Raw genomic sequence first — 25,828 nt, forward strand, 5'->3', positions numbered from 1 at the left:
TCGCAGTGTCTCCCCCTCTAACTTGCGCTTGTGAGAGAATGGTTCGATGTGATATGTCTACGGTATGTTTGAATTGCATCATCAAACTTTCCTGTATGAATATTGTGTGGCCCCACCAAAATCTTCAGACCAAAATCGTGCCTGGACAGGTGGTCATTTTAAACCCTGAAACACACCTAAATAAGTGGATCGTTCTAGAATACTCAATCTCAGCGTCGGAACTCTTACCTGTAGGTTCGATCCCCACTGTGCTTTGCCGTCCAGCAGGGCATCGAGGACTCCTCGGCCGGGTTCACCGCTCGCCGCGTCGTTCCCGCTGACCACATAGTACGCAGAGCGAACGCGTTTGAAAAACTCTTGGTCCACGTTCTTGGCACTGCAGTGGTTGGGAATGTAGGCCAAGTCCACATAAATAGGAAGGCCAGGAGCACCTGCAGACCCGGACTTCTGAGAACCTGAGTGGGAGAACAGAACCAAGCTGTCACCATGCATGCGTGTCTTTTATTGTTGTTTGTTGTTGTCAGACTGATTTATATATTTTACATACTCTGCATGCTTTTATGTTTTGTGCTTCTGACATGTCTGTTTTTAGTGTCTAACAATGCAACATACCCTTGTCTGTAGTCCATGTTTCTATTGAACATAATTATCTCTCATTTACTTGCTTTGCATGTGTCGTTGTCTGTGTTGCATGCCTTGATAGTACTTGACAATGTTGTATGGAAGTGTCCTGAATGATGTATCTACTCATATTATGAAAAATAGCCTCTTGTCTAACTCTGGCGCATTTACAGGAATGTTTTAGTAGTGTGCACTGTCCCTGCCAAATAAACCAATACAACATCAAATAAAATAATATGTGCAAAATATTTTAGTTTTGTACAATTGAATAACATTTTCTCACCTGAACTGCTCTTGACACCATTCATCAGCGTCTTGCTGGGGTTGTAGCTCGACCTGGAGAGGTCATCGTCCTTGGAGCCCTGTCCGTCCGACAGACGAGACATACGAGAGCTCTTGTCTGCCTCCTTCTTCTTCAGCGAAGCGCTGCGAGGAGACGGCATCTGTTTGACAGGCATGGGAGACCTCTTGCGCCTGGCCGGGGACGCTGATTTGGTTTTCCCGGAAGTCTTCTTTAAGCCCTTGGCTTTTGGCTCCTTCTTAACTAAGCCGTTATCCAGGGAGTCGGGATCCACCATGCAGACATCCGGGCGTGGGGGATGAGGGTAGGGGTCCACGAGGGGAGCAGGAGGAGGGTCGTTGGTCCTCCCAGAGGAATGATGGCTGCCTCCTCCCGTGGCGGATAATTTATCAACGGGCATGTAGTCTGCATCCTCATCTGAGTCTATGTTGCCCTCGCCGGTGACCGAGGGGAACTCCTCTGTGCCTGGAGGGACATCGGAGTCTGACTGAGAGGCTGAAGACTCGCTGCCTGAGGTGGGCGGCGTGTCCTCTGTGGCCAGACCCAGCACTGGCAACGTACCGCCGGCTTGGTGCAGAGAGCCGCTGTGATGATGGGGCTGCTTGTGAGCCCTTCTCTTGACTGACAGATCGTGCCCATCGGCCTCTTGCGATTGATCACTTCTGCGTTCATGCTCCTCATCGTCGTCGTCGCTGGATAACTGCCGCATGCACGGGTTGATGAAGGATGGCGAGAGGTCCTGTTTGGGCTGCCTGTACTCGGAGGAGGAATACCCAGGAGAGCTGCGACTGCCGTATGAGGAGGTGGCTCCCATGGGCACATCACCAGCAAGATCCTGATCACTGTCGTCGTCGTCGTCATCATCGTCCCGCCCTCCTCGGCTGCACTCCTCGGCGTAGAACGGAGAGTGAAATGGCTGATCGGTTGTAGAGAGAGACAGCGGGCGGGCCGGGTGCTCTGGCTCCATCTCGCACTCCTCTTCGAACTCATCATCGTGACGGTAATGGGGAGGGGAGTCTCCGGGCACCATCCCCATCTGGGACTTTGACATCTCCCACTCAAAAGAGCTCCTGTAAGCTGCTGCTGCCTCTCTGGGCTCCACCTCGGCTTGGCCTGAAGATGCACCACTGGCTGCTGCACCAGCAGGCATCGAGACGGCGCTTGCGCCGACCTCCGTGGGGCCGTTGTCTGCGTCAGGCTTGTTGGCCTGGAGAGGCGACGACATATAGGAGCCGAGAACATCGGGGAGAGCACCAGCTGTCTGTTCACTGGCAGCTGGAGCGACAGGCTTGTCAGAAAATGAGAGGCTACCAGCCAGGCCGCCGGAGGGCGACCTCCGAGTCATCTCACGCATGTAAGCCTCCTCATCCTCTTCCTCGCTGCTGTCCGTCTCCTCAAAGTAATGTTTGCCTTCTATGTCAGGGCGCGGTGAGGAAGTAACACCGAACAGGGCGGCACTGGCCGCCTCTTTGTCTTTGGAGATCTCTGAATGTTGAGCAAACGGTCCTGCTGAGGCCCCAAACCCGACAGCCGTGTCAAGCTTGGACCCTTTAGACCATTCAGGCTTATAGAAGCAGTCCGATTGAGGGCCTTTGTCCGTAACTCCATCTGATGTGGTCTTTTGCTCCTTCTTGTCCTCTGCAAAGGCAGCGGACGATAGTGAGGGGAAGGACTTGACCTCCTCAAATGGGCTGAGGGGTGAGAAACGAGCTAAACTGGAGGTGGACTCGGCCGCAGTTGTAGCTTTAATCTGTTTCTCGGACACTTCTAGATAGTCGTCTTTGGCACCAGCGGAGCCGGAGAAGGAAGAGTCCATGACCTGTTCATCTTTAAAGGAGGAGTACTCAAAGAGAGGCTCGGCGGGCGTCTCCAGCTCCTCTCCGAACTGACGGCTGGTGGAGAGGGAGCCCGAGGTGGACGAGGAGTAGCTATAGGCCGAAGAGGAAGAGTACCCAGGGGCAGCGGTGGTCGTGTACTGAAAGCTTGTGTCCAGTGATGTCTTACTCAGAAGGTCTGGTGTTTTCTGTTTGTCAATATCAGCATCAGCTTTTTGATTCTCGTAATAATTGTCCTCTGTTGATTTCAAAGTGAAATCCTCTTTGTCTGTGGTCTGACTTGAATAAAATGAGTCTTTCTCGCCACTCCCATATGAGCACTCAACCCCTGAGGAGTAGCCAGAGAAACCTGTAGCTCCTAAATCTGTTGGCTTTCCGCTGAAGCATGAAGAGTCAATCTTCGCTTCGTGTTCGGTCTTCGTGAGCGAGCTGGAGCTGCTCGGCTTCCCCTGGCTGTTGTAGCCGTATCCAGCCATAGAAACCATAAACTCAGGCCTCTTTGAGCCAAACATTTCACTGATCGGACTTTTTACTTCCTTCTCGGACTTCTCTTTGGCTCCTTTCTCCATATCGGAATCAACCGCACCCTCCTCGTCGTCGTCATCATCTTCGTCTTCGTCGTCCTCATAGTCTTCATCGACAACATCGTCATCATAGTCCTCCTCATCCCTTGCTGTCAGTTTTCGCATGTCCACCTCCAAACACCCTCCTTTCTCGCCATAGCCTGCGGCAGCATCATCAAACGCTGTCATCGGGGAATACTTCTGGGGCTTCGTGCCGTCAGTGTGGCTTTTAAAATAATCGTCTTTTTCTGGTGACAAAGAAGTGGACGAGGACTCGGGTCTATCAGCCACTGAAGGGAATCGGCAACCTGTGTTGTATTTAAATGCCTCCTCTCTTTGGACCTCTTCAAATGGAGATACAGCAGAAGTGCTCTTTGAGTCGAGCCACGGTGAGGCGGAGGACTCTTTTCCACAAGAGACGGTAAATCCCTCCTTCTCTGACATCTTGTCCGTGGCTGTTTCCGGGGCCGGGAGCTCTGGTTTCTGGGAATCCACTTCACCTTTTGCAGTGTCCTTCTCCACTTTATCTACAGACTCCTGACAATATGAATCTGAGTCCACTGAGCCGTAAATGTCACTGTAAGAGAACGTTTTGCCATGCACATAGGGCGTGTCCTGTCTTATATACACCGCCTTTTCTTTGCTCGCCTTCTCTGGAAAATTGTAGAGACTGAAATGAACGCTTTTCTCGTGCTCCTTTAAAGCGACATCTGTTTCCTCTGCGCTTTCCTTTTCTAAGTCTACTTTACTTTGATCTGTTGATAAGGGCTTATGGGACCCTTCCCCACTTTGGAAATCATCATCTTTTTCATCTTCATCTGAGTACATTACTTGAGGTTTCGGTATCTCTGTGCTGAAAGACACCTGTGTCTTGTCCGAGCTCTTGACTTCTGTTTCTATCTTTGAAGATTTTGCCTCAGAGGCGAAGTCGTCATCCAAGAAGCACCCCTCTTTTGCCTCCATAAGCTTGGCCTTAACAGTGGGCTGTAGATTATTTTTGGTGTAAGAGTCATCTTCCTCCTCATTGTCTTCACTGGATTCGTCGGACTCGTCAGACGCTGTCTTGTCACCGATAAATGCGGTACTGTCTGAGACGATGGCTGATTTAAAATCTATCGCTGCTTCATCTTTGTCTTCTGTCCTAAAGGGTTTCTCTTCTGTCGGAGAGTAGCCACTGCTTGTCGGCACAGACTGTGTGGGTGAGGCCAGTTTCATGGTGCTGTCATCTGGACTTAGACATCTTTCCTCACTGTCCTGCCTGTGGGACTCTAATTCTGACCCAGGGGAGAAAGACGGAGGGGGTGAAATAGGCTTTATATCGGTCTTAAACCCCTCTGAGCTAAAGAGAGACTGGTTTACTTTGACAGGCTGTGTGGGAGAGTACTGCATGGTAGAAAAGAGAGGAGGAGGAGAAAAAGTGTCAGAAGGAGATTTCTGCTTCTCCTGAAGCATCATGAAGGCTGCATGTTCGTAGCCCTCTTGGAGTTTACCCAGAGGAATATCGACGTTAGGAGTCTGATCCTCGTCCTCGTCCTCCTCGTCGTCTTCTTCTTCTTCGTGGACCGATTTGATCTTTGCATCACCTTCCAGCTCAGGAATGTTGGGCTGGTACTCATCAGAGGAAGGGGACTTGAAGCACTTGTCGTCCTCCAGAGAGGAGGTGGGTGAAATGGTTCCCGCTGAGTTGAGATAGTCCTTCCCCTGGGCGGCCTCAGCGCGCAAGGGGATACTGTTGATGGGGTCCAGCAGGAGAGAGTTCTTCCCAGCCTCCTCGGTCTGAGGCGCCGTCACAGAGGCTATCGACTGGTCCTCGGCTACAGACGTGGCAAAGGACGACAGTTTGTCGTATTCTGTGATGGAGGTCGCCGAGGAGATGTGCTCCTCCTCTGCAAGAGGAGCGGCAATGATGGCGGGGTATGATGCAAGTTCAGGCTCGTGACCTCCCATGAAGGCTTTGGGTTTGACGTCAAACACGGCGGAGTACTTCATCTCTTTTATGCCGTGCATGGAGTCAAAGGTACCGGGGATGTCAGGGACAGAGATGTCATAGGAGCCCACATCGTAGCGCAGCTGTGGGATCCTATCTTCTGGTTCCTCATGGATCTCCTCATCAGAGATGGTCTGCTCAGTCTCGGAGTAGCCGGGGATGGTTTCGTCTTGGATGAAGGAGAACTGCTCCGAGGCGGAGGCTGCTACTTGACTTGACAGGGCTGCGGTTGATGGAGGTTTTGGGTCAGCTGGCTTGGTGTCCCACTCCTTTCCAGTTCTTTCCCTTTTCGCCTCCTCTGTTTTATATTTCAGGACCTCATCGTCTTCCGTTCCTTCAAGGTCAGCTTTTTCAATGACATCACCCTCCTCCTCTGAGCTGTCGCTCTTCTTCGATCTGTCTCTTATGTCGTCCTTTGCAGGGTATTTGTTATATTTCTCCATTTTCTCCTCTTCGTACTTCTTGTCAAAGACATCACTCGCTTCCTTCTTTTCAGCGGCTGCAATGCGTACCGGAGCGCCTTTGTCTTTGTTGTCTTCTATCTGTTCAAAAGGGGATTTGGGCGAAGCCAATTTTGCATCAGTCGCTGGTGATGTGACTTTCTCATCATTGAAAACTAAAGACGGGACTTTAGTATCTGTATGGAGTGAATGCCTAAACATCACATCATTCTGGATTGGCTCAGTCTTAACTTTGGACTGCTCTTCTTGTTTCAGAGCCTCAAAGTCCTCAGTGAGGTCCTCTGGGGAGGAAACAATGGACCTGTCAGCCAAAGCTGCTGCTGCGATCTCCTCTGGGATGTTCTTTGGGACTGGCTTTTCCTCATGTGCTTCCTCTTTCACTGCTTTGTTTTTGTCAGTCTTGGGCTTAGCCTGAGTTTTAGCCTTATGCAGAGTTTTTCTCACTTCAGGGGTGAGCGGCTTCAGGTCAGGTTTAGTGATTTTTCTCAGCTCCGGTTTACTTGGGTCCTTCTTTTTATTCTCCTTGGCTTTAATTTCCTTTTTCTCTTCTTTTCTTATATTTTCATCTTTCTTTACTTCACGTTTCTCTTTCTTGATTTCTTTTTTCTCTTTGTCTTTCTTTTCATCCATTTTGGAGGCTTTTTCGTTCTTGACAGTTTTATCCTTGGATATTTTCTTTTTCTCCGTCTTGCCTGCCACAGGGGCCACCTCACTGTTCTTCTGTTGCTTGGTGGCTTTTAGACTTTTGAGTTTCTTCTCTTCCTTCTTTTCCACTTTATTCTCTTTCGTGATTTCACTCTTGGACTCTTCGTCATGTCCACTGGCTTCTTTCTTTGTTGTTTTAGGGTGGGGTTTCGGTGAAGACTTGAGACTCTCTTTGCTGTCAGTTCTTGATCTCATTTTTGTCTGTTTTATAATGGGAGGCGGTGCACCAGATGATATGTCTTTTTGAGTAGCCACAGGGTATCGCAGGAAGTCAAGGTGTTTCAGTTTCTCAAGGCCCTCGAAGATTTTATTCTGCGGTGCATTTCCAGGGAAGAGCACCCTAACTATCTTTTCTGTTGGTCGGTGAGGAATCCAAACAATAAGAGCGGTAATCGATGTCAAATAGGGGACAGATATTTCTCCTTCTTTTCCATTGGCCATCGTAATCCCTGTCTTGGCCTTGCTGTTCCCAGCCCATTTCTGCATTAGAAACTGCATCTCTTTGCTCTCCTTTACAGGGTTTAAGACGTACATGTCTAACTTTCCCACACCAAGTTTGTGGAATAGTGTAATGGGTTCAATAGTGTTGGTGACTACCCTGTGAAGAGGCTCCGGTGTGATACCGAGCTTGTTGAGGTACTGCAAGGTAAGAGATGCTTCCTCAATGCTGCGCTTCACTTTCAGGGTGGACTCAGGCATTCGAAGCTTCTCTGGGACGTTGAAAAACACAATCCCAAGCTCAGGAGAGATCTGGTTCTTCATCCATTCGCCGTTGCTGCCGGATCCACTTCCTTGGTTACGCCCCTCTTCTTGCTCTGCAATCTTCCTCTGGAACAAGCCATTGATGCCTGGGAGGTTGTCTGCACCAATATGGGTGAGCAGAACGGAGTCGATCCTGTCCAGGTGGCGAACCAGCTTCCAGAAGCAAGACTTCCGATCAGACCCTCCATCCACCAGGATGTTGAATCCGTTGACGGCGAACAGAGCGGAGTCCCCTCGACCTCCGGGGAAGATGTAGCAGCAGGGTTTGGACAGCTTCAGAAAACCTCCAGAGGTCGGGGGCTCCAGGAGGTCAAAGGACGACGGCACATCAACCGTCTCTGAGACATACTCGGTGAACTCCGTGACTCCGTCCATGTCGGGGAGGTGAGGTTCGGGATTCAGGCGGTATTCCAGAAGATTTTGAAATGACTGCTGCTCCTGGCTTTGGCCAAGGGAGCTCCAGCCCCCGTCTCCCTGACAGGAAACAGTAAGCCTGGATGGCTGCACTGAAGAGGCCTTTGACAGGTGTTCAATTACCTGGGAACACAGTGACAGTTAAAAACAGCCTAAATAATGTGTCCATGTAAGCTTGATTCATACACTGTAAAGAAAGCACACTCTGCTTACTTGAGGGTTGGAGATGATGTCGGAGAAGTGCTGCCAGGTGAAGGCTCCAGCTTGCAGTAGGATGTCGCCTCCCTGCTCAGAGCTCTGGCCGCTCAGTATCAGCAACTTATTCCCGGCAAAATCGGTGATTAGAGAGAGAATCTGGGTAGAGTACAGAATAACCAACTGTAACAACTGCGAATATTGATGCTTTGTAACAATAAATCTTGCATAAGTCATCCAAATAAGAACTAAAATGTCAAATGTGGGCTACTGTTCTGGAAAGATGACAAATCTTTTTGCAGTGAACAAACAATTTAATTGGTAAATATTCCGCTTCCCAAAGGAACAAAGCTCACATCATCTCACATATATCCGTGTGTTCTCAGTCCCAAGTCAAGTACAGTAGCTTGGTCAGCGGCCCTACGTGTCAAATTCATAGACGTCGCCAACGTGTTTTTATCGTCACCAATGAATGGAAGTCTGAAATGCGGAAGAGTGACATAAAGACGCCGTATGCGGCTCTGGTAGCGGCCGCGACATGTCAATCGCTGTAGCCCCGCCCTAAAGCATCCCCTGCTTTATGGTCTGTGTGACTCTAAATGGACCATAATGTACTAAATGAACATCATGCTGTATTGAAGAAGACTTGAAACTAGAGATTGAGACCATAAACTCATGTTTACAATGTTTACTGAGGTAATAAATCAAGAGAGAAGTAGAGTCATTTTCTCATAGACAATCAGAGGAGTCGCCCCCTGATGGTCATCAGAGAGAATGCAGGTTTTAAGTTAATTAAGTTACGTAACATAGCATTTCTGGGTCATAATACGACCTACTTAACTACGTTACAAACAACCCAAAACAAGTGTATTACTAAATCTAAGTTATTTCCTGTGAAAATGGAAATTTATGTCAAATACAGCTTTTCTAATGTGATATCTCCAAATGCGCATAAAAACATGTGATTGGAAAACTACTAACTTTGGTTTGTCTGTTCTAGGCGACTGTAGAAGACTAAGACTGTGACGAGGACCTGTTGCCTATGAAGATAAGAAGTATCTTTCTAAGCAGACAAAGACAGCGATTCTTAGTTTCAGGTGATTATACACTCATGAAAACATAGTTATGAATGTTATAGTCTTTTTTTGTCTTATAGAATTTGCTGCAGCATTAAGAATCAATAAACAGTTCAGTGTGTTTCCAGACAAACAGGGTTTCTTTAGCAGGTTCAAAGATCCGCTGCTGTTTGTCTACTACTCTAGACAAAAATAATAATGAAAACTACGGGTTTTTTTGTTTGTTATTTAAATTTCACCAGCAGTCAAAGGCGAAACTAACATCTGACTATTACTTTTTAACACTGACAGTCAAACCTGAGGCATCTGAGTGGGTTTATTCATAACACAAAGAAGTGTCTGTGTCTCACACTGAGTGTGTTCCTGTTAATCAACTGAGCGATGATCACTAGCAGGAGAGACATGGACCTCCCATTGGGGCTGAATGGTGAAACAAAATAACAATGGCCAGAAATAAGAATACCGAATCTGTGGTTTTGTCTGTGTTGTCCAGGTGTGACTCACCTCTGAGGCAGCGGTCTCCTCTGATGGGTTCACCAACACCACTGTCTCCAGGACATCACTCTGATACTGGAGAATCCGCTGACCTGCAGGAAACACAGATAATAAAAACATTATGACACCAAGGTCCAATTACAGGCCTTCTGACGGGGCTGCTGTCATTACAGGATATAATCCACAGTTTAATCATCATTTCGCTTTAATAAAGACCTAGAATAGGCTGATACAGAATACATATATCACTGTCAGACCGTGTGAAATCAATAAAATCGTTCTGTTAGATCTCGACGAGTCTGTGAGGTTGTACTTTTGAGCTAAATGCTAGCGTCAGGATGCTGATGTGATTACAACGTCAACGCTAACATGCTAATGTTTTGCAGGAATAATGTTCAACACGTTCATCCTCAGCATGTTAGCATTCCAGTAGTTGCTAATTAGTATTAACACAGCACAACTGAGGCTGAATGCCATTCGTTTTGTAGATATTTGGATTGTTAATAAATGTATTAGACAGATTAAACGACACACATAAAAATGGCCGCCGCTCTGACCATCATACTACGTTGATTTGAATGAGAATGTCTGTTCTACTACTGTTATATTTCTATCGACATTACTCTTAACAAGCTGATAGAGAATATATATATAATACTGTCGGATAGTGTGGAATAAATAAAAAAAGATTTCTTAGAAGAGTCTAAGATGCTGTACTTTGGCACCGCGATGCTTTGAGCTCAATGCTAGCATCATGATGCTAACGTGGTCACAATTATTACGCTAACATGCTGTTCAGCAGGAATAATGTTCACCATGTTCACCATCAGCGTGTTCGCATTGTAAGATTTGCTAGTTAGCACAAACACGGCACAGCTGAGGCTGAATGTCATTAGTTTTGCCGCTTATTTGGATTATACAAATTGAACGACACACATAAAAATGGCCGCCGCTCTGACCATCATACTACGTTAATAGTGGTACTACCTTAAGTTATATTTCTAAAGACTGAACTCTGAAGGCGAACTGCTTTAAACCGAGCTAGATTAGACTAGAAGAGAAACAATCTCTAACACCATGAACGAGCGGCGTCATGTACTGACAGAACAACGCCCATCACTCTGCACATGTGCACACCCACCCCGTCTCCTCTCCCTGTTCACATGCCATCTTATTTCTCCACTTATTTCTCCACTAATCCTAGAAATACGCTCTTTTCATACAAAATCACAACAACAAAAAATAATAAGCCTCTTTGGCAGTTGCTATGGGGACGGTTCTCTGGCTGTCGCTGCTGGCTGAGTTACACTGACCCAGTCTTGGCTGAGGGAGACGCATTGCAGCATTTCTGCGAGAGGGAGGGGATGCTGGTACTGCATGAGAGTATGCACGCAGCATCACATAGTACAGGAGGTGAAGGCGAGTGGCAGAGCAGCAGCATTATAAGCAGCTCCATCACAGTGGGATCTATATTTAGCACGAAAGATGTTGCTGTCGGGAAAAAAAGAAAAGAAAAAGGAAACAGCGAAGGAGCTGTCACAGTGTGTTTATGTCTCCTTGTTCTGTCGGAAGAGGAGGCAACGAGAGGGGGGGGGGAGATAAATCCAGCACTTGATGGCGTACTATTTATGTGTTATAGGTCACGGATATGTGAGGCACACTTTGCAATGTAACATCTGGGGGGGGGGGGGGGGGGGGTATACGTGTCAGCCGACGAGTCAGACTCGTGCGGCTTCACAGACGCTGTCTGAAATGAGTTCACAATCTGGATTTGTGGAAATCTGGATCTGGATCTGCTGCTCCATGTTTCAGCACTTTATGAGTGAAATTGATCTCGAATCACCAGCTGATTGGCTCTCAGTGATTGCAGACCAGTAACAGCTGCGTTCGGTCCCAGTCAGCAAACAATGTGGCAGAAAACGGTACAAAACTGTGGCTCTATTTCATGAATATTTCCAGCAACAATGCTGGGAGATAATTGGGATTATTAAATTGTTGCCGAGTCCGTCGACAGCCCGGTTTTGAGGGAGGTTCGCCTGAATGAAAGCGAATGGACTGCTGCTTCAATGTTGGACCCTTTGTGATTAAGTTTAAGGATTTATTACTTTGTTGGACTTCCAGGCTGCTTTGAAGGTAGAGAGACATGTTTTAAAGATGACCTTCGTGCCATGCGCTGCATTCTAACCTTCAGTTCAGTATTCATGTATTCATGGCATTCAGTGGTTCCCAAGCCCAGATTTTGAGTTTAGAGTTTGTAAGTAATCTGCATGGTTGTAAGTTAATAAACAGGGTACGAAAGAAGAAACAACTTGTGAAATATTACTGTTATTTCAAATCACCGGCCTGGTTTGAAACCAGCTCTACCTCTGGCAGCTTTACTTGAAGGAGGGCTTTCTGACCTGAGCCTTTCATTAACTTCTTTATCATTATCTCGTCTCTTTTAGCGCCTTCAACTGTCGTGACATCAGACTGAACTGTTATGACACCAGATAGCGGAGACATCTGACAGACAGAAGTGCTGCTGGAAGGAAAACACGACCGTTTCACGTCGTACGACGTGAGAGGAGAACAGGTACGAACCTCTTCTCTGTTGACTGTTGACCACCAGTCATGAAGATAAAATCATTTCATCATGTAAATGTGTTGAACAGAATGACACACTGAATACATTCTTAAAGTCCTGACTAAATAACGTGATAATGTGACAAATAGTTCACTGATAAAAACACCATTTACACGTCTATGGATTATACAAAATAGGCTAATTCGCTTTTAAATGCTTTAGAAACAGGAAGTCTTGGAGAGGTGGGGCCCTGGTGCCCACGTTGCCCATGATTCCTTGCTGTGTGGTGACCAGGCGTCAACCTCTGGGTCTGAAGAGTGAAGTCAAAGCGTCATGTGTTAAAGCTGCATTCTCTCTAGTGTCCACCAGGGGGCGACTCCTCTGGTTGTATAGAAGTCTATGAGAAAATGACTCTACTTCTCTCTTGATTTATTCCCTCAGTAAACATTGTAAACATGAGTTTATGTCTCAATCTCTAGTTTCAAGTCTTCTTCAATACAGCATGATGTTCATTTAGTACATTATGGTCCATTTAGAGTCACACAGACCATAAAGCAGGGGATGCTTTAGGGCGGGGCTTACTGTGATTGACAGGTGACCAGAGACGTATACGGCGTCTCTACGTCACTCCTCATTCAAAATATGGTCACTTCTGTTCACTTGTTGCAAAAAAGTCAAGATGACGACGGCCAAATCGTCGAACTCTTGGCTTCAAAGCATCAGTCCACAAACCAATGAATGGCGTCACCACGACGACTACGTTCTTCTATTCAGTCTGGTGGAGACAAAATGCCGCCTTTGCAGCCCACGAACACAAAGGCTGTGAGAAGCCTATTAACCGCCTCACTCCTCTCGTTCCTATTTCAAGCTGTCCAGAGGACAATCTGCTGTAAAGCTACTTGTTTGCCCACACATCATTCAGGCTGTTATCATGGAAACCAACGTCGTCTGTGGCTCTCATCGGGCTCAGTGCGACGGACTCGTAATGGAAGATTAACTGAGGGAGGATGGATGCTCGTAAAATTGTGACCCTCTGTTGGCTCTGAGGGGTGAAGTGACTCCAGTAACGCACATGAGATTATGGCTGGTGCATCAGACCGGGACAGTTGATGACAACTGGATAATGATGGAGGGGAAGAAATGATTCAGGCTTTCGGCTGTAAAGAAACGATCTGACATACTGTACTCCAGCCCCGTAGAGTCTCCATCACCATGAAGACATGCAAAATGCTTTTCATGCCAATTCTGCCAACACTGCATCTTTGTTTTCTATTTTTCTCATTCAGACTTTTGTATCTCATAATTATAAATGATTTACTGTCTCAAACTTACGAGAAAAGTCATTTTGAGACATCAGTTGTCACACTGTTTTCTAGCTGTTTATTATGTTAATTGATTTCAGCAGATGGACGATGGATAGTTTTCAAGAAATCTCAAATCTACCTCATGAGAAAGATTGTGTGATTCTGTGGAAAGAATGATTAATTGACGAATTCTGTTGGACGATATATTATGTCCATATATCGTAGGATAAGTTGATTGGCGGTTATGTCCCAACACGGCAGTCCTTGAAATAGTCACGAAATCAAATCTGTTGGTGTTGGCTGAGCAACACGAATGCTTCTTTTTCCTGACGACATTATGCTCCAAAACGAAAGTTAGGTTGAGGCATCAAAACCACTTCATTCGGTTTAGGAAAGCCGTCAGGAACGCGTCACTTCACGATAACACAATAACAATCGCTGTTGAACACCGGACTTTGTTTTTTGGACAATAACGTAGGTCATGTCCATATCTCGTACAATATTCATGTCCATATCTCGTACAATATAGTGGTTACTGTGATGAAGTAGGCCTTGTGGCTGCTGATGAATTGTGGATCACTTGGAACCGCTATCTGCCCCGTCTCAAGGTCTGAGTCACAAAAGATATTGCGCTGATGATATTAATTAAATTAAATTAAATTTATTTTGTGTCGCCCAAAATTACAAATCACAAATTTGCCTCAGAGGGCTTTACAATCTGTACACATGCGTCATCCTCTGTCCCGGGACCCTCACATTACAGCGCAAACACTCACATGAAGTTTTGCAGCTGAGTGTGATTTGCTATTTTTTTTGCAGAGGGGGAGGGAATAAATAATTAGTTTATATGAGTATATAATAACCTTATTTTTTTATTCTTTTTTTCTCCTTGTCACTGCATCCCCAAATTGAATGAGTTGCATCACCTTGACCCGGCTACAGTCACTGGAAAGGACGTGACACCTTTTCTAAATGTGCTTCATTCCCTCAGACTCTCTGAAAACACAAAGAATGTCGCTGTGAATTGGACTGTTATTACAATGAGGCTCGTTTGCAAAGAAAGTGGCCAATTTTGAGCAAAATGTCTTCATATCTCATTTAAATCGGTGCAGATAGCACAGCGGCACCAAGGCTCATCTGTGGCCTCTGTGGGTGCTTTGAGAATTACATGGTTTCTTTTCGTCTCGTTTGTGAAGGTTTAGCGTCTTATAGTTCATGCAAACACACAATACTCCTCTGCAGGTAAATCCTCAGGTTCCGTCTTGTTTTTGGCTGAGCTTTATAAAGTGAGATGGTGCAGAAGTAAATCTGAAAAGCTAAGAGAGATGTCTGAAGATGAGTGGGCGTTTCATAGCATTGAGGAATAACATGGCGCCCACACATCCGCGCCTCTGGTGCATGATGGGAAATGGTTTGTCAGCCGCTATACCGTCCGACACGCTCTTCGCGTACTGGTGTCCCACCCGAGGCCGAGACCATGTCCCGTATACGTCACTCTGTGACTCCACATCGTCCCACAGCTCAGGCTGCCCACAGTGGTTACAAATACAACAGGAACACGCGGCTGCTTCAGCATTGTCACTCGTGAGATAACGTCAACAAAGAAGCGGCGCTGACTCTGGACTCACACGGACACATTCTTCAGTGAGAACATGAAATATAAATCTCCAGTGGATAACTCTCACACAACACAAGTCGCTTTTCTAACCTTACATACAACACGGCAATGTTGATTCCAAAAGCCCACCGGTTGTAAGATTAAGATCCAGATTCAGGTTGAGTCGAGTTCGAAAAGTCGAGCTGCTCGTTCGGTTCCCAGCTGGCAGCAGACTTAGTTTATAAGCTAGTTCATGTTGAGTGGCAGCGTGATGAATGATACCTTTTTGTTTTTGACGAAAGCAATAAGTTTCCCCTTTTCACGACTCGTCAGAGTCATCGAGAAGGTAATTAGTCACGGCAGGGAAAGCTGAATGTCAATAGAATGAGTGGGGTTGTTGGCACTGTGTGGCCATGCAGTAATTATCTCTGCATAAATGAATCACTGTGTGTCACTTACGCAGTCAAATGTGGTCAATTTAGGATGTTTACTTTATTTACAAGAGCGACTTTGTCTGTAAATGCTTGAATGTATATTTTAGCCATGCTGCCGGTGTAGCTCTGGGATGTCAGTTCGTCGTATATCTCAACAAATATGATGGATTACAATGAACTTTGATACAAACGTTCATGTTTCCCAGAGGATGAATCTTATTTACTTTTCATTAACTGGTCAAAATTTGGTATAACGCTTGCAGAAACACGCAATGCCACGTGGTTAACGTTGTGAAAACATGGGTTAGGTTCAGTGTTGTAAAGTACTCGGTAAAGGTTTGAAAAAAGATCATGCTTATAAATAAATAAATAAATAATAATGTAACGGAGCGGCCGCAACAAGTCCACTTCACAACACCAAAGACTGTTGGGAAACATGAATGTCTGAGCTGAAGTTCATCGCCGTACATCCAATATTTCCCTCTGGATCAAGGTAGGTTTGGCTGGATGGTGACATCGGAGTTCAGCGTTACAGTTTTGTGATAGTTGTTGGTTTGAAACAGCTTAACAGAGCCAACAGATCGCACAAACTAACTGTGGAACCAAAGCAGAGCTGATTGTTCTTCTGTGGGCGGGAACGTGATTGATCGGTACTCAGGTAAATCACTGTTTCCTCTCCTGGTGCATCAATTGACTCTTCGTCCATCAGGCTGTGCAGAACACATCAACTAGCTCAGTCCACCGTAGCACTGCTGCAGCTGCAGGAAATGAAACATTGGAGTGAATCATGACTCCGAGCAACAGGGACAAAAAACAGCCGGCGTACATTTCCTCGGAGAGACGTAACTGTGACATGCAGGAGATTTGTATACCTCTGCTTTTTACCGTCGGATGTGTTAACAGCTTTCAGGTCTGGAGGGAAATAATCAAAGCGCTGAACAAGTGGTGCAGCAGACCACGATATAAAAAGCTAAATGACTGAGTCACATTGAGGTCCCTAATTATAGCACATATCAGTCATTCATGGAGATATATCCACAGAGGACATTGTTACATTTTGGTTTTATATGTATGGTGTACGTGTTATAAGTAAAGTAATTTAGTAGACTAATACAAACAGTAAAGTTCAGTTTTTCAGGTACAAAAATCCTTCTGTCTGAACAAAACCAAAGCTAGCTGAAGGAAAAACATCGCGTTTGGCCTTAAAATGACCGGTTTAGGCAACAAAGCCACGTGATCGGGTTCAGGAAAACAAACCACAACGTGATGTCGAACTCTGATCTTCTGGTTGAAAATGCGATTTGTTCTGGTCCGTATGAACGTGATGTCCAATGAGCTGGTGAAGAACAACGCTGAGTGCCTGCACATGGTCACAGCAGTCATCGAAATCCTGAGTCCCATCATGAGGTTCAGACCCTCTGCGCATCTCAGCAGCCCTCTCGCCCGCCTAACGGCCTCCTGTTGGCCATTGGGGGCTGGAGCGGCGCCGATCCAACGAACAGCATCGAGCCGTACGACGTCAGCACCGACCTCTGGATGCAGGAGACAGACCAAGACGCGGGTCCTCGCGCCTACCACGGCACCGCCGTCCTCAACGGGAGCGGCTACTGCGTCGGCGGCTTCAACGGGGTCGAGCGTTTCAACGGCGTGCGCAGGTTCGACGTGAGCGCGCGCACCTGGCACGAGGCGCCACTCGTGAACCACCGCCGAGGCTACGTGAGCGTCGCTGTGCTGGGCGAGTGCGTCTACGCCACGGGAGGTCTTGACGGGCAGCGCTACAGGCCCGAGACCAGCCAGTGGAGTCTCATCGCGAGCACGAGCACGGGGGGCATGTTAGGGCTGTAACGGCCACGGCACCTGCAGTAATGTCGCGTCCTACGACGCAACGACTGACGAGTGGACGGAGGTCTGTTCCTTGGATATTCCCCGCAGTGCCGTGAGTTGCTGTATGTTGTCCGGGCTCCCCAACATGGACGAGGACATTTTCCCCCGTGAGTCCCTGTCGATTGTCAGTTTGGCTGTTCGGACTCAGAAGACTCTTCGGAACACTCCTGAACAGTGCCGTGGTGCCATCATCCACCCGGCAAGACGTAAAAGACGAAATAAGGAAATAAATGTTTATTGTGCATTGCACTGCTGTTCCTCCTGAGATTTTCTTTTCAACTTCTCAGTTTGTGCAACTTCTAAGTTGTATGTTCTGTGAGGGGGGTGCTGTGTTCCACCTGCAGACACACACGGGTTGATCCAGAGTGCATCATCGCAACATTAACGCCTTAATACGACAAATACCAATCGCTGCGTTTCATGCGTTCAGGTTTTCACATCGGCCACCGTATTTCTGCTGCTCGCTTGGCACAGCTTGAAAAAGTTCAGCTGGTTGCAATCTGCATCCTCCCCGCTAGATGCCGGTACTCATCGGGTAAAGTGTAGGTGATCCATCAAAAGATCTACTGCGTGTGTGTGTGTGTGTGTGTGTGTGTGTGTGTGTGTGTGTGTGATGGTAACAGATACAGATCAGTAATTACAGCACAAATCAAGCTACTTTCACCCCAAATACATAGTCACAGCAGCAAACACCAGACCAGCGATGAGATGAGTACATGTCACCTCTTCTTTCAGCATCACCTGCTGCACAGCCTCAGGTAACCAAGAAACGGGTCTCGTTAGCAGCAGCAGGAACCAATTATCACTGCACACTGAATTCAGAAGTGTGCTGTACGTATACTCATCGTGCCATATGGAGCATCTCACAGGAGAGACTGGTGTTATTATTAAATGTATGGTTTCATCTTTTAAACACGGTCAGGAAGTCACATCAGCAGCTGGTCGCTGTAGTTTTTTATCAAACGGGAGGAAATGGTGCATTATGTTGGACTATTTTCAGCGCGTTTTTAAACGTCTGCTTTTCTCTTTACACTGATGTGTAATGTTGGACGGTGAAAGCTCTAGAAACACACTTTGGCAGCAACAAAAGCGGAGGATGCTCCACCAGCACATCTGCTTTTAAAGCATCACACCGGTGGCGTGAATGCACCACCGGTCAGTCGGGGGGGAAACGCCTCTCTTGAACCAGCACAAACGACCCTTGTTGCTCTCCACGCTCCACCCTGCCGGATCCCGCTGAGCTCAGCACTCTGCCTCACCCACCCTGAGGCATTATGGGAGTTCACAGAGTACACTACAGGGTGGTGTGTGTGTGTGTGTGTGTGTGTGTGTGTGTGTGTGTGTGTGTGTGTGTGTGTGCGTGCGCTCATCAAAAATGTGCATCAAAATTTCCCGAACACCAATGTGACTTCTTCAAAGGGCTTGTGGCGTTGCAGCTATTTTAAATGATCGATTAATCGTCGTCTTTTCGAGCAAAAATGTCAAATAATTTCTGGTCTCGGTTGACGTGATGTGAGCTGCTTTTCCGTGTCTGACGTGACAGGAAACTAAATATGTCATCGGTTTTGGACTGTTGGTCCGATAAAACAAGCCATCTTTTTCATATTTGCTGACGTTTAATAGACTAAATGATGAGTCAATAAAATGATCCATAAGCTTCATCAATAATGAATGTGGTTGGTCGGTAGGTGCAGCCCTGTCTTCAGATCGTTATTCGCGTCTGAGCAGCAGAACAAAGCTCAACGATATTCAGTTTGTTGTCATAGAAAGAAACGACAACAAAAACTGCAAATATTCACATTTGAGAAGCTGGAACCAGTTTTTGCTTCTAAGAATAATATCGATTATTTATTGATTGTATAATTATTTCTTTTTTTTGACTCGGCAATCAATGAATTGTTTTCAGCTCGACAGAAAACGTCACTTTGGGTTTGTGGTTCAACACAACAAACAACTCCGTTGTTTTCCTGTGAAGACGGAGCTTTATTGTGAAAAGGGTCTGAGGAGTAACTTCTTCACAAGATAAAGAAACCGTTGTATGAGGATACGATGCGATATTATATCAATATCGTGTTATGAGACGAGGTGACATCTTACATTTTGAGTATAGCGATGTTGCGTAATCATCTTTTCCTGGTTTTAAAGGCTGCATTCCAGTAAAGTGACGTCATTCTCTGAACAGACTGTTCTAATTGTTATGTTAATCGCCTTTACACACTTTTAATCCACATTACTGATGATTATGAATCAAAAATCTCATTGTGTAGCTGTTTTGATGAAGCACCAATAGTCAACCCGACGATATCGATGAAGGTATTTGGTCAAACATATCGTGAGCAGCCCCACTGTGATGCTATTCTGACGTTTTATGCACCAAACAATCAATCCAGGAAATGGATTTAAACAATCAGTCGCAGCCGGACAACCAACAGTCCAAAGACATTAAATCTGATCAGACTCTCATTTCAATAAATTACTAAATCAAAAAGTCAATCATCCCGTTTGTCATTGATTTGTTTGAATCAATCGACTAAATGAGGACTCGATTGATCACCGAGTCGATCTTTAACCACAAACAAACGTCAGATGTTCCATCATGGAGATGAAACATCCAGCACCCTCGCGTGCTTTGGTTCACACACAGCTGGCCGTTGTCTGAGTCTACCTCTCTATTTTTGGGACTTTTTTTTTTTTGGGTCTAGCCTGTTGCGTAAGATTTGGGGTTATTCGGAGAGTGAAGTCTAATCTCCACCGGTTTCACCTGAAGCGACGAGCTGCTGCGTTCTGAACACGCCGAAGACTTCAGCGGCTTCTCGGTCTCATCTGTTGCCTTCAGGTCACAATCATGCGGCGCTTTTGTTGTTTCTTCTTCTGTTTTTTTATCTCTCCAGACCTTAAATATCAGGTCACCCAAATGTACTCGACTGAATTGAGAGCAGAGCTGACAAATGAATTGACAGTGTGTGTTAAAGCGTGAGTCAGGGAGGCTGAAGGCCTGAAACCTGCAGTATCACCCTGTTGTGATATGAAGAGAGGACCGCGCTGCAACTGAACACACCGGTTTTATTTTGGGCGGATTAGAAGGACCGGGGCGATAATTCAACGTGATAAGTTACCGTCTTTGAATGGAATCCTATCGTGATGAAATCATACATTTGAGACAGAGTGATAAACTATTACATCTTCTAAATTTGACAACATCGAGCACATACTCACTCAAATATCTCACAACATCGGATTATTCTGCATTAAAGTTCTGAATAAAAATGAGAAAATGCTCTTCATTTGTCAGGTATTTAATGGACACAAGTGTGTACAAAAGCATGTGTAACTATGTTATTTCAAATAGATTGTTTATTTATTAAATTCCCAGAAAACATGCTGTGTTGTGATATATGTTGTTGCTGAGATATGAAATATACTCGTAGTGTGATGGGAGATTTTGGAGCAGAGGAGCAGTTTACATTCTACAATTGCACATGCGTGTGTATGTGTGTGTGCGTGTATATATGTATATATGTATATATGTATGTATGTGTAAATGAGATGAAATGAGCTCTTCATTTGACAGTAGCAGTATGTAAACAAACATATGCAGTGGAATTGATAATCATGAGCCATGTTACTCACATCATATACATACAATATGTATATATATGTATGTAGTTATTCCTCCACGGCCTCTGCAAACACCGAGCCTGCTGTGCAACACGAATCCTCCTATTAACATCGATGTACAAGAATCCTGTTTTTCATGCAGTCAGATTCCTCCAGTGACTTCGACCGATCTGCATGCAGCGAGTCTCCAGATGAACGATGCGGTGTTATACAACAGACCGCCTGGTCCAGTGCGCTGTTCCGCGGCCGTAAAGTCCCCCTAAAGGCCGACAAACGAGCCGACAAACGAGCAGTTTACCCGCCGCGATGTCAGCGGGGTGTGCGGGTGTGTAAATCGGGAATGAACGGTGTCTTACCGTCCTTCTCGTGGTGGTGGATGGAGCAGAGGGAGAGGCGGTGCTGCTGCTGCTGAGGATGAGGATGAGGATGAAGGATCGGCCCTGGTACAGATCGACACCTACACTCTGCTATCGTGCTGCATTCAGGAACAGCTCGTACACTCCCCTTTCGGGAGATCCAGCAGCATTAACGTGAATCAGAAAATGTTTTGGTTTTTTTCTCCTGTTGAAAGTCGACGTCTTATAACGATTAGATATCTGAGTGATGATTACATCATGATGTTGAATCCGGGGAAGCCAGAACTTTAGAAATACTGAGTCCCACCTGAACACACCGCTCACCAAATGATGACTATCAACAAAAGAAGAAAAAAAAAGCTCTCTAAATTCATTTTTTAATAACTTGAACACTTCACACGACCAGGAATAACGCCTTTAGTTATTCAATGCCTCCTCATGCAATGGTTCTTATGTCTTACAAAAAGTTACTCCTCATCTTTAGTGTGTTTTCCTACAAAAGTCAGCAACATCTGTCAATTTCTGCTCATTATGTGCAGGCAGCAACCTTTGATTCTGAAGCCGACATTCTCTCCAGTGTCCACCAGGGGGCGACTCCTCTGGTTGTATAGAAGTCTATGAGAAAATGACTCTACTTCTCTCTTGATTTATTACCTCAGTAAACATTGTAAACATGAGTTTATGTCTCAATCTCTAGTTTCAAGTCTTCTTCAATACAGCGTGATGTTCATTTAGTACATTATGGTCCATTTAGAGTCACACAGACCAAACGGGTCAGAAAAACCTTGACATTTAGCTTATCTAAAGTCAGATGTTTTTATTGGGTGGGAAGCGAGTGGATCGTCTGCTTATGGGAACGGGACTTTTCAAACAGCTGTGACTCAAATAGCAGCAGAGAGAGAGAGAGACATTACATTCACTGTCAAAAGCAGTCTAGACATTTATCACTTTGTTCCTGAAATAACTTCTTCTAAGAATAGCTCACGAAAAACCATGAGGGGAAGAAAGACAAGTTTCACCCTTCAGGCCTGATTATTGTTGAAGGCGTTTGCAAAGAGCGTTGTTGTGGTATTTAAACCAGCTCTGTAAAAACCCTGCTGGTGAAACTGAAGAGCATCTCAGACGACTGGCAGTCTCCTCTAAATGTCAGCTCAGCCTATTTGTTTCAGACATTAATTTATCGTAATGATTACGTATCTCGTCCCCATCATGTTCTGTATGGAAAGAATCTCAGAGATACAGTAACTACAGCCTCAAACAAACACCTCCCTGACCACATTTTTGTTAATAGAGGCGAAGTCCCGCCTTTTTTTGTGGACCTTATTTCATAAAAAATATGTACAATAGTTAACAGAGAAAAACAAATCCTTTTTTCATCCTGTTTAAATTGCGGCAGGAATTACATGTGATGTTTATCAATTCAAAAGATCCTTGTGCACATCAAGAAAGTCTCATTTCGTCATTAAACTGCTGAAGTAAAAGACTTCGTAACGACACATCCAAACATCATGCAAGTGTCTCTCTCTGAAGTGTGTTTCGTACCACAGGATGTCCTCACAACAACAAACGGCTCTCAATCGTTCTTTCTCTTCCCGGCTGATAAAAAGAGCCGCTGAATAACAACACATCAGATAAGATGACGTTACGTTTGCGTGGAGCTTAGCTAGCTCGCTAAGCTAACAGCCATGTTGATGGTGACGTACATCATGCGAGAAGAGAAATGTAGCTCACTGAGCGCTTTCACACAAAACTAAATGCTAAAGGGGTGAAAAATCATATTCTAATTTGACAAACTGTGTAATTCAAATGGGATTAAAAAACATGCGTCCTTCGCCGTTTACTGTCGTACAATTCTTTCCACACTGTGTGTGTGTGTGTGTGTGTGTGTGTGTGTGTGTGTGTGTGTGTGTGTGTGTGTGTGTGCGTAGGTCCAGATGAAAGGCCCTCCTCCTTGATGTACAGCCCTGTCTGCAGAGAAGCCGAAGCACGGATCAATAACGGCTGCTGAATTATTAACCGGCACACGTTCGCCTGAACCGCACCCAGAAGAAATGCAGGAAACTTTCCTGTTTTTAAAGGCGTGTCATTTAAAACTGTAACTGCTCGTTAGATAACGGACAAGGACGCGTTGCATGTCGTCCCGCGCGGGTTATTAATCTGAACCGTACCAATCTGCTCGTATTGCCTTTTTCCAAAGCACCGTCTCTGTGATTCGCTTTATATTTGAGCTCTTTTCAGGCACAAATCAAAGGAGAAACAGATCACTGCATCACACGTGTGCAGTGTGGGAGAGACAGTCACAATCCGCGTACGTCCCCTTTGGTCCAGACGGAAATATCTCAACATCTACTGGATGCATTGACATACAAGTTCATGTCACAGCTGTCCTGTAATGCTAATTAGCTAATGTTAGCATGCTTAACTTATATCAACATGGTAAAAATATGTTGCAGTCCAGATCGCACACTTTTTTGTTTTACTTTTCCATTTAATTGTGATCTTAGACTGTACATGAGAAGTGGACGTAGTCATCGTGACGTCATCAACTGGTTTGTGGACTGATGTTATGAAGCCTCGAGTTTAACATTTTGGCCGTCGCCATGTTGCTGTTTTTTGCACCCAATGAACGGACGTGACCATAGCGAGGTAACAAATCAAGAGAGAAGTAGAGTCATTTTCTCATAGACTTCTATAGAACCAGAGGAGTCGCCCCCTGGTGGACACTAGAGAGAATGCAGCTTTAAGACACTTCAACATCGGCTTCACTCAGCAGAACCTCAGGCTGTCGCCTGATTGGGAGACACTACTTTGTCATAGAATTGCACCGGCTGGTTGCAGGGACTGTTTATACTGTAGTTGTCGTTGGACACGGCTAATGGAACACGGGAAAATAAACCGTGCTAAACACGAGTTTAAAGCTTTCCCCCTTCTGTTTTAACCACTTTATAATTTGCGTGAACAAATATGGAAACAACATGAAAGCAAAATGTAGCTACTAGCTGCTAACACGTTGCCTTTAATGACTAGAGCTGCGCTAAATGATTGATACCACAATATGAATCAAGACATTTTCCCAATATCATTAAGAATCATAGAATGTCTCACAGAAAGTAATCTGCTGTTCAAGGCAGTAAACAGTGTGAACATTGAATTCCTGCCCACTTTTTCCCCTGAGGGCTTTCTGATGCAACCGGCTGTTGTTCATCTATCTATTGATGGAGGTCATTACTACCGCCCTCCTCCTCCTCTCCTACGACGAAACGGGATCTTTTAATGTTGCCAGACCGTCTCTGGGCCTCATCAGTCAATCAGGACCCTGGTCTGCTGAGAGGCTGAGGACTGAGACACTAATGGACATACGGTGATGGATGCACCGATTACCTATGTGTCATAGAGTTTCCATTTCATCATGACGTCACAGACACGAGACTACTTCCATCCATCCTGCTCCTCGGGGAGCTGAAGAGGCCACGGAGGGTTTTTAATTGACAAGAAAGGAGGTCGGGGATGAAGAGGAGAGGCTCTGAAGAAGAAGAGGAGCATTTCGACTTTTTGCCATTAGAGTCACAATTTTATTTAGTTATTTTATTTACATCTATTACATTGTAATGTGTTGTATAACTGTCATTATAAGCACTCATAATTATCCACAATACTTTATAACAGTAATCACAACACATTATGACGCATTTTATGACTTATCATTTTTATCCACATGGTTCGCCAACCAAGAATGAAGTTTTTAAGAATTTTAACTTCTTATTATAATTTCGTGAGTTCGTTATGTCACATTCACACCAAATCAGGCGTTGCAGTGATTAGCTCAGGGTTGTGCGGCGGCGTGAGTGTCTCGTCATATGAAGCCCATCGCCATGTTTTTTCTTTTGCAACCAATGAACAGAAGTTAACATATTTGGAATGAGGAGAAGTGATCTGATGTTTACGGCTCTGGTAGCAGCAGCAACCTGTCAATCACAGTAAGCCCCGCCCTAAAGCATCCCCTGCTTTATGGTCTGTTTGACTCTAAATGGACCATAATTCACTAAATGAACATCATGCTGTATTGAAGAAGACTTGAAACTAGAGATTGAGACATAAACTGGTGTTTTCACGATCAAATGAGATGTGCTTTCTCTGTTTGAGCCTGTCAGCCACGGTGACTTTGTATTCCTCCACCAGCAGCGTATCAGCATTCAAAGCACAGACCAGGAGGAGCGATTGAATTACAGGCTGTGAGAGGTTTTCATGAGAATAAGAATCAGGACCACTGGAGGACGGATCAAAGGGACTGACCTTCGATCGGAGCCTGGATCTGATCGATTGTACAATGTGACCTTTGCATGTCAGCAACAACCACAGTTGTCTCATCCTCCACCAGCTGAACTGTGAATTTTGGGCTTAATCGAGATCCAGTCAGGCTTGAATGCAATATTAAAACCAGTGCAGCATCAAGACACATTTTGTCCAGAAAGAGCAGAATTTAATGTCTTTACAGCGAAAACAAACATCTTTTACTGGCCTTTCTCACCACTCAGCGTCTAACAAAGCGTCTTATGGCGCCTTTACGTCCACAGTTTCCATAATTTAAAAAACAGTGAAGTATGGTGTGTGTCTCAGAGGCCGATATCTCTTCTTCCTCTGAGCCGTAGAGCTCCAT

General features: G+C 45.4%; 1 protein-coding gene across 1 annotated transcript in view; it reads right to left on the reverse strand.

The window, feature by feature from the left end:
• map1aa (microtubule-associated protein 1Aa) overlaps window positions 1–25,828 on the reverse strand; it is a 36,022-nt gene that overhangs the window by 2,811 nt on the left and 7,383 nt on the right. Inside the window, exons 3-6 of the mRNA XM_079288306.1 lie at window positions 9,425–9,507; window positions 7,863–8,003; window positions 905–7,772; window positions 229–455 (exon numbers count right to left, since the gene is read on the reverse strand). Coding sequence (XP_079144432.1) covers window positions 229–455; window positions 905–7,772; window positions 7,863–8,003; window positions 9,425–9,507 — 7,319 coding nt within the window. The remainder of the gene's footprint in view (window positions 1–228; window positions 456–904; window positions 7,773–7,862; window positions 8,004–9,424; window positions 9,508–25,828) is intronic.

Source organism: Melanostigma gelatinosum, assembly GCF_949748355.1.
Source record: "Melanostigma gelatinosum genome assembly, chromosome: 2".
Classification (NCBI taxonomy): Eukaryota; Metazoa; Chordata; class Actinopteri; order Perciformes; family Zoarcidae; genus Melanostigma; species Melanostigma gelatinosum.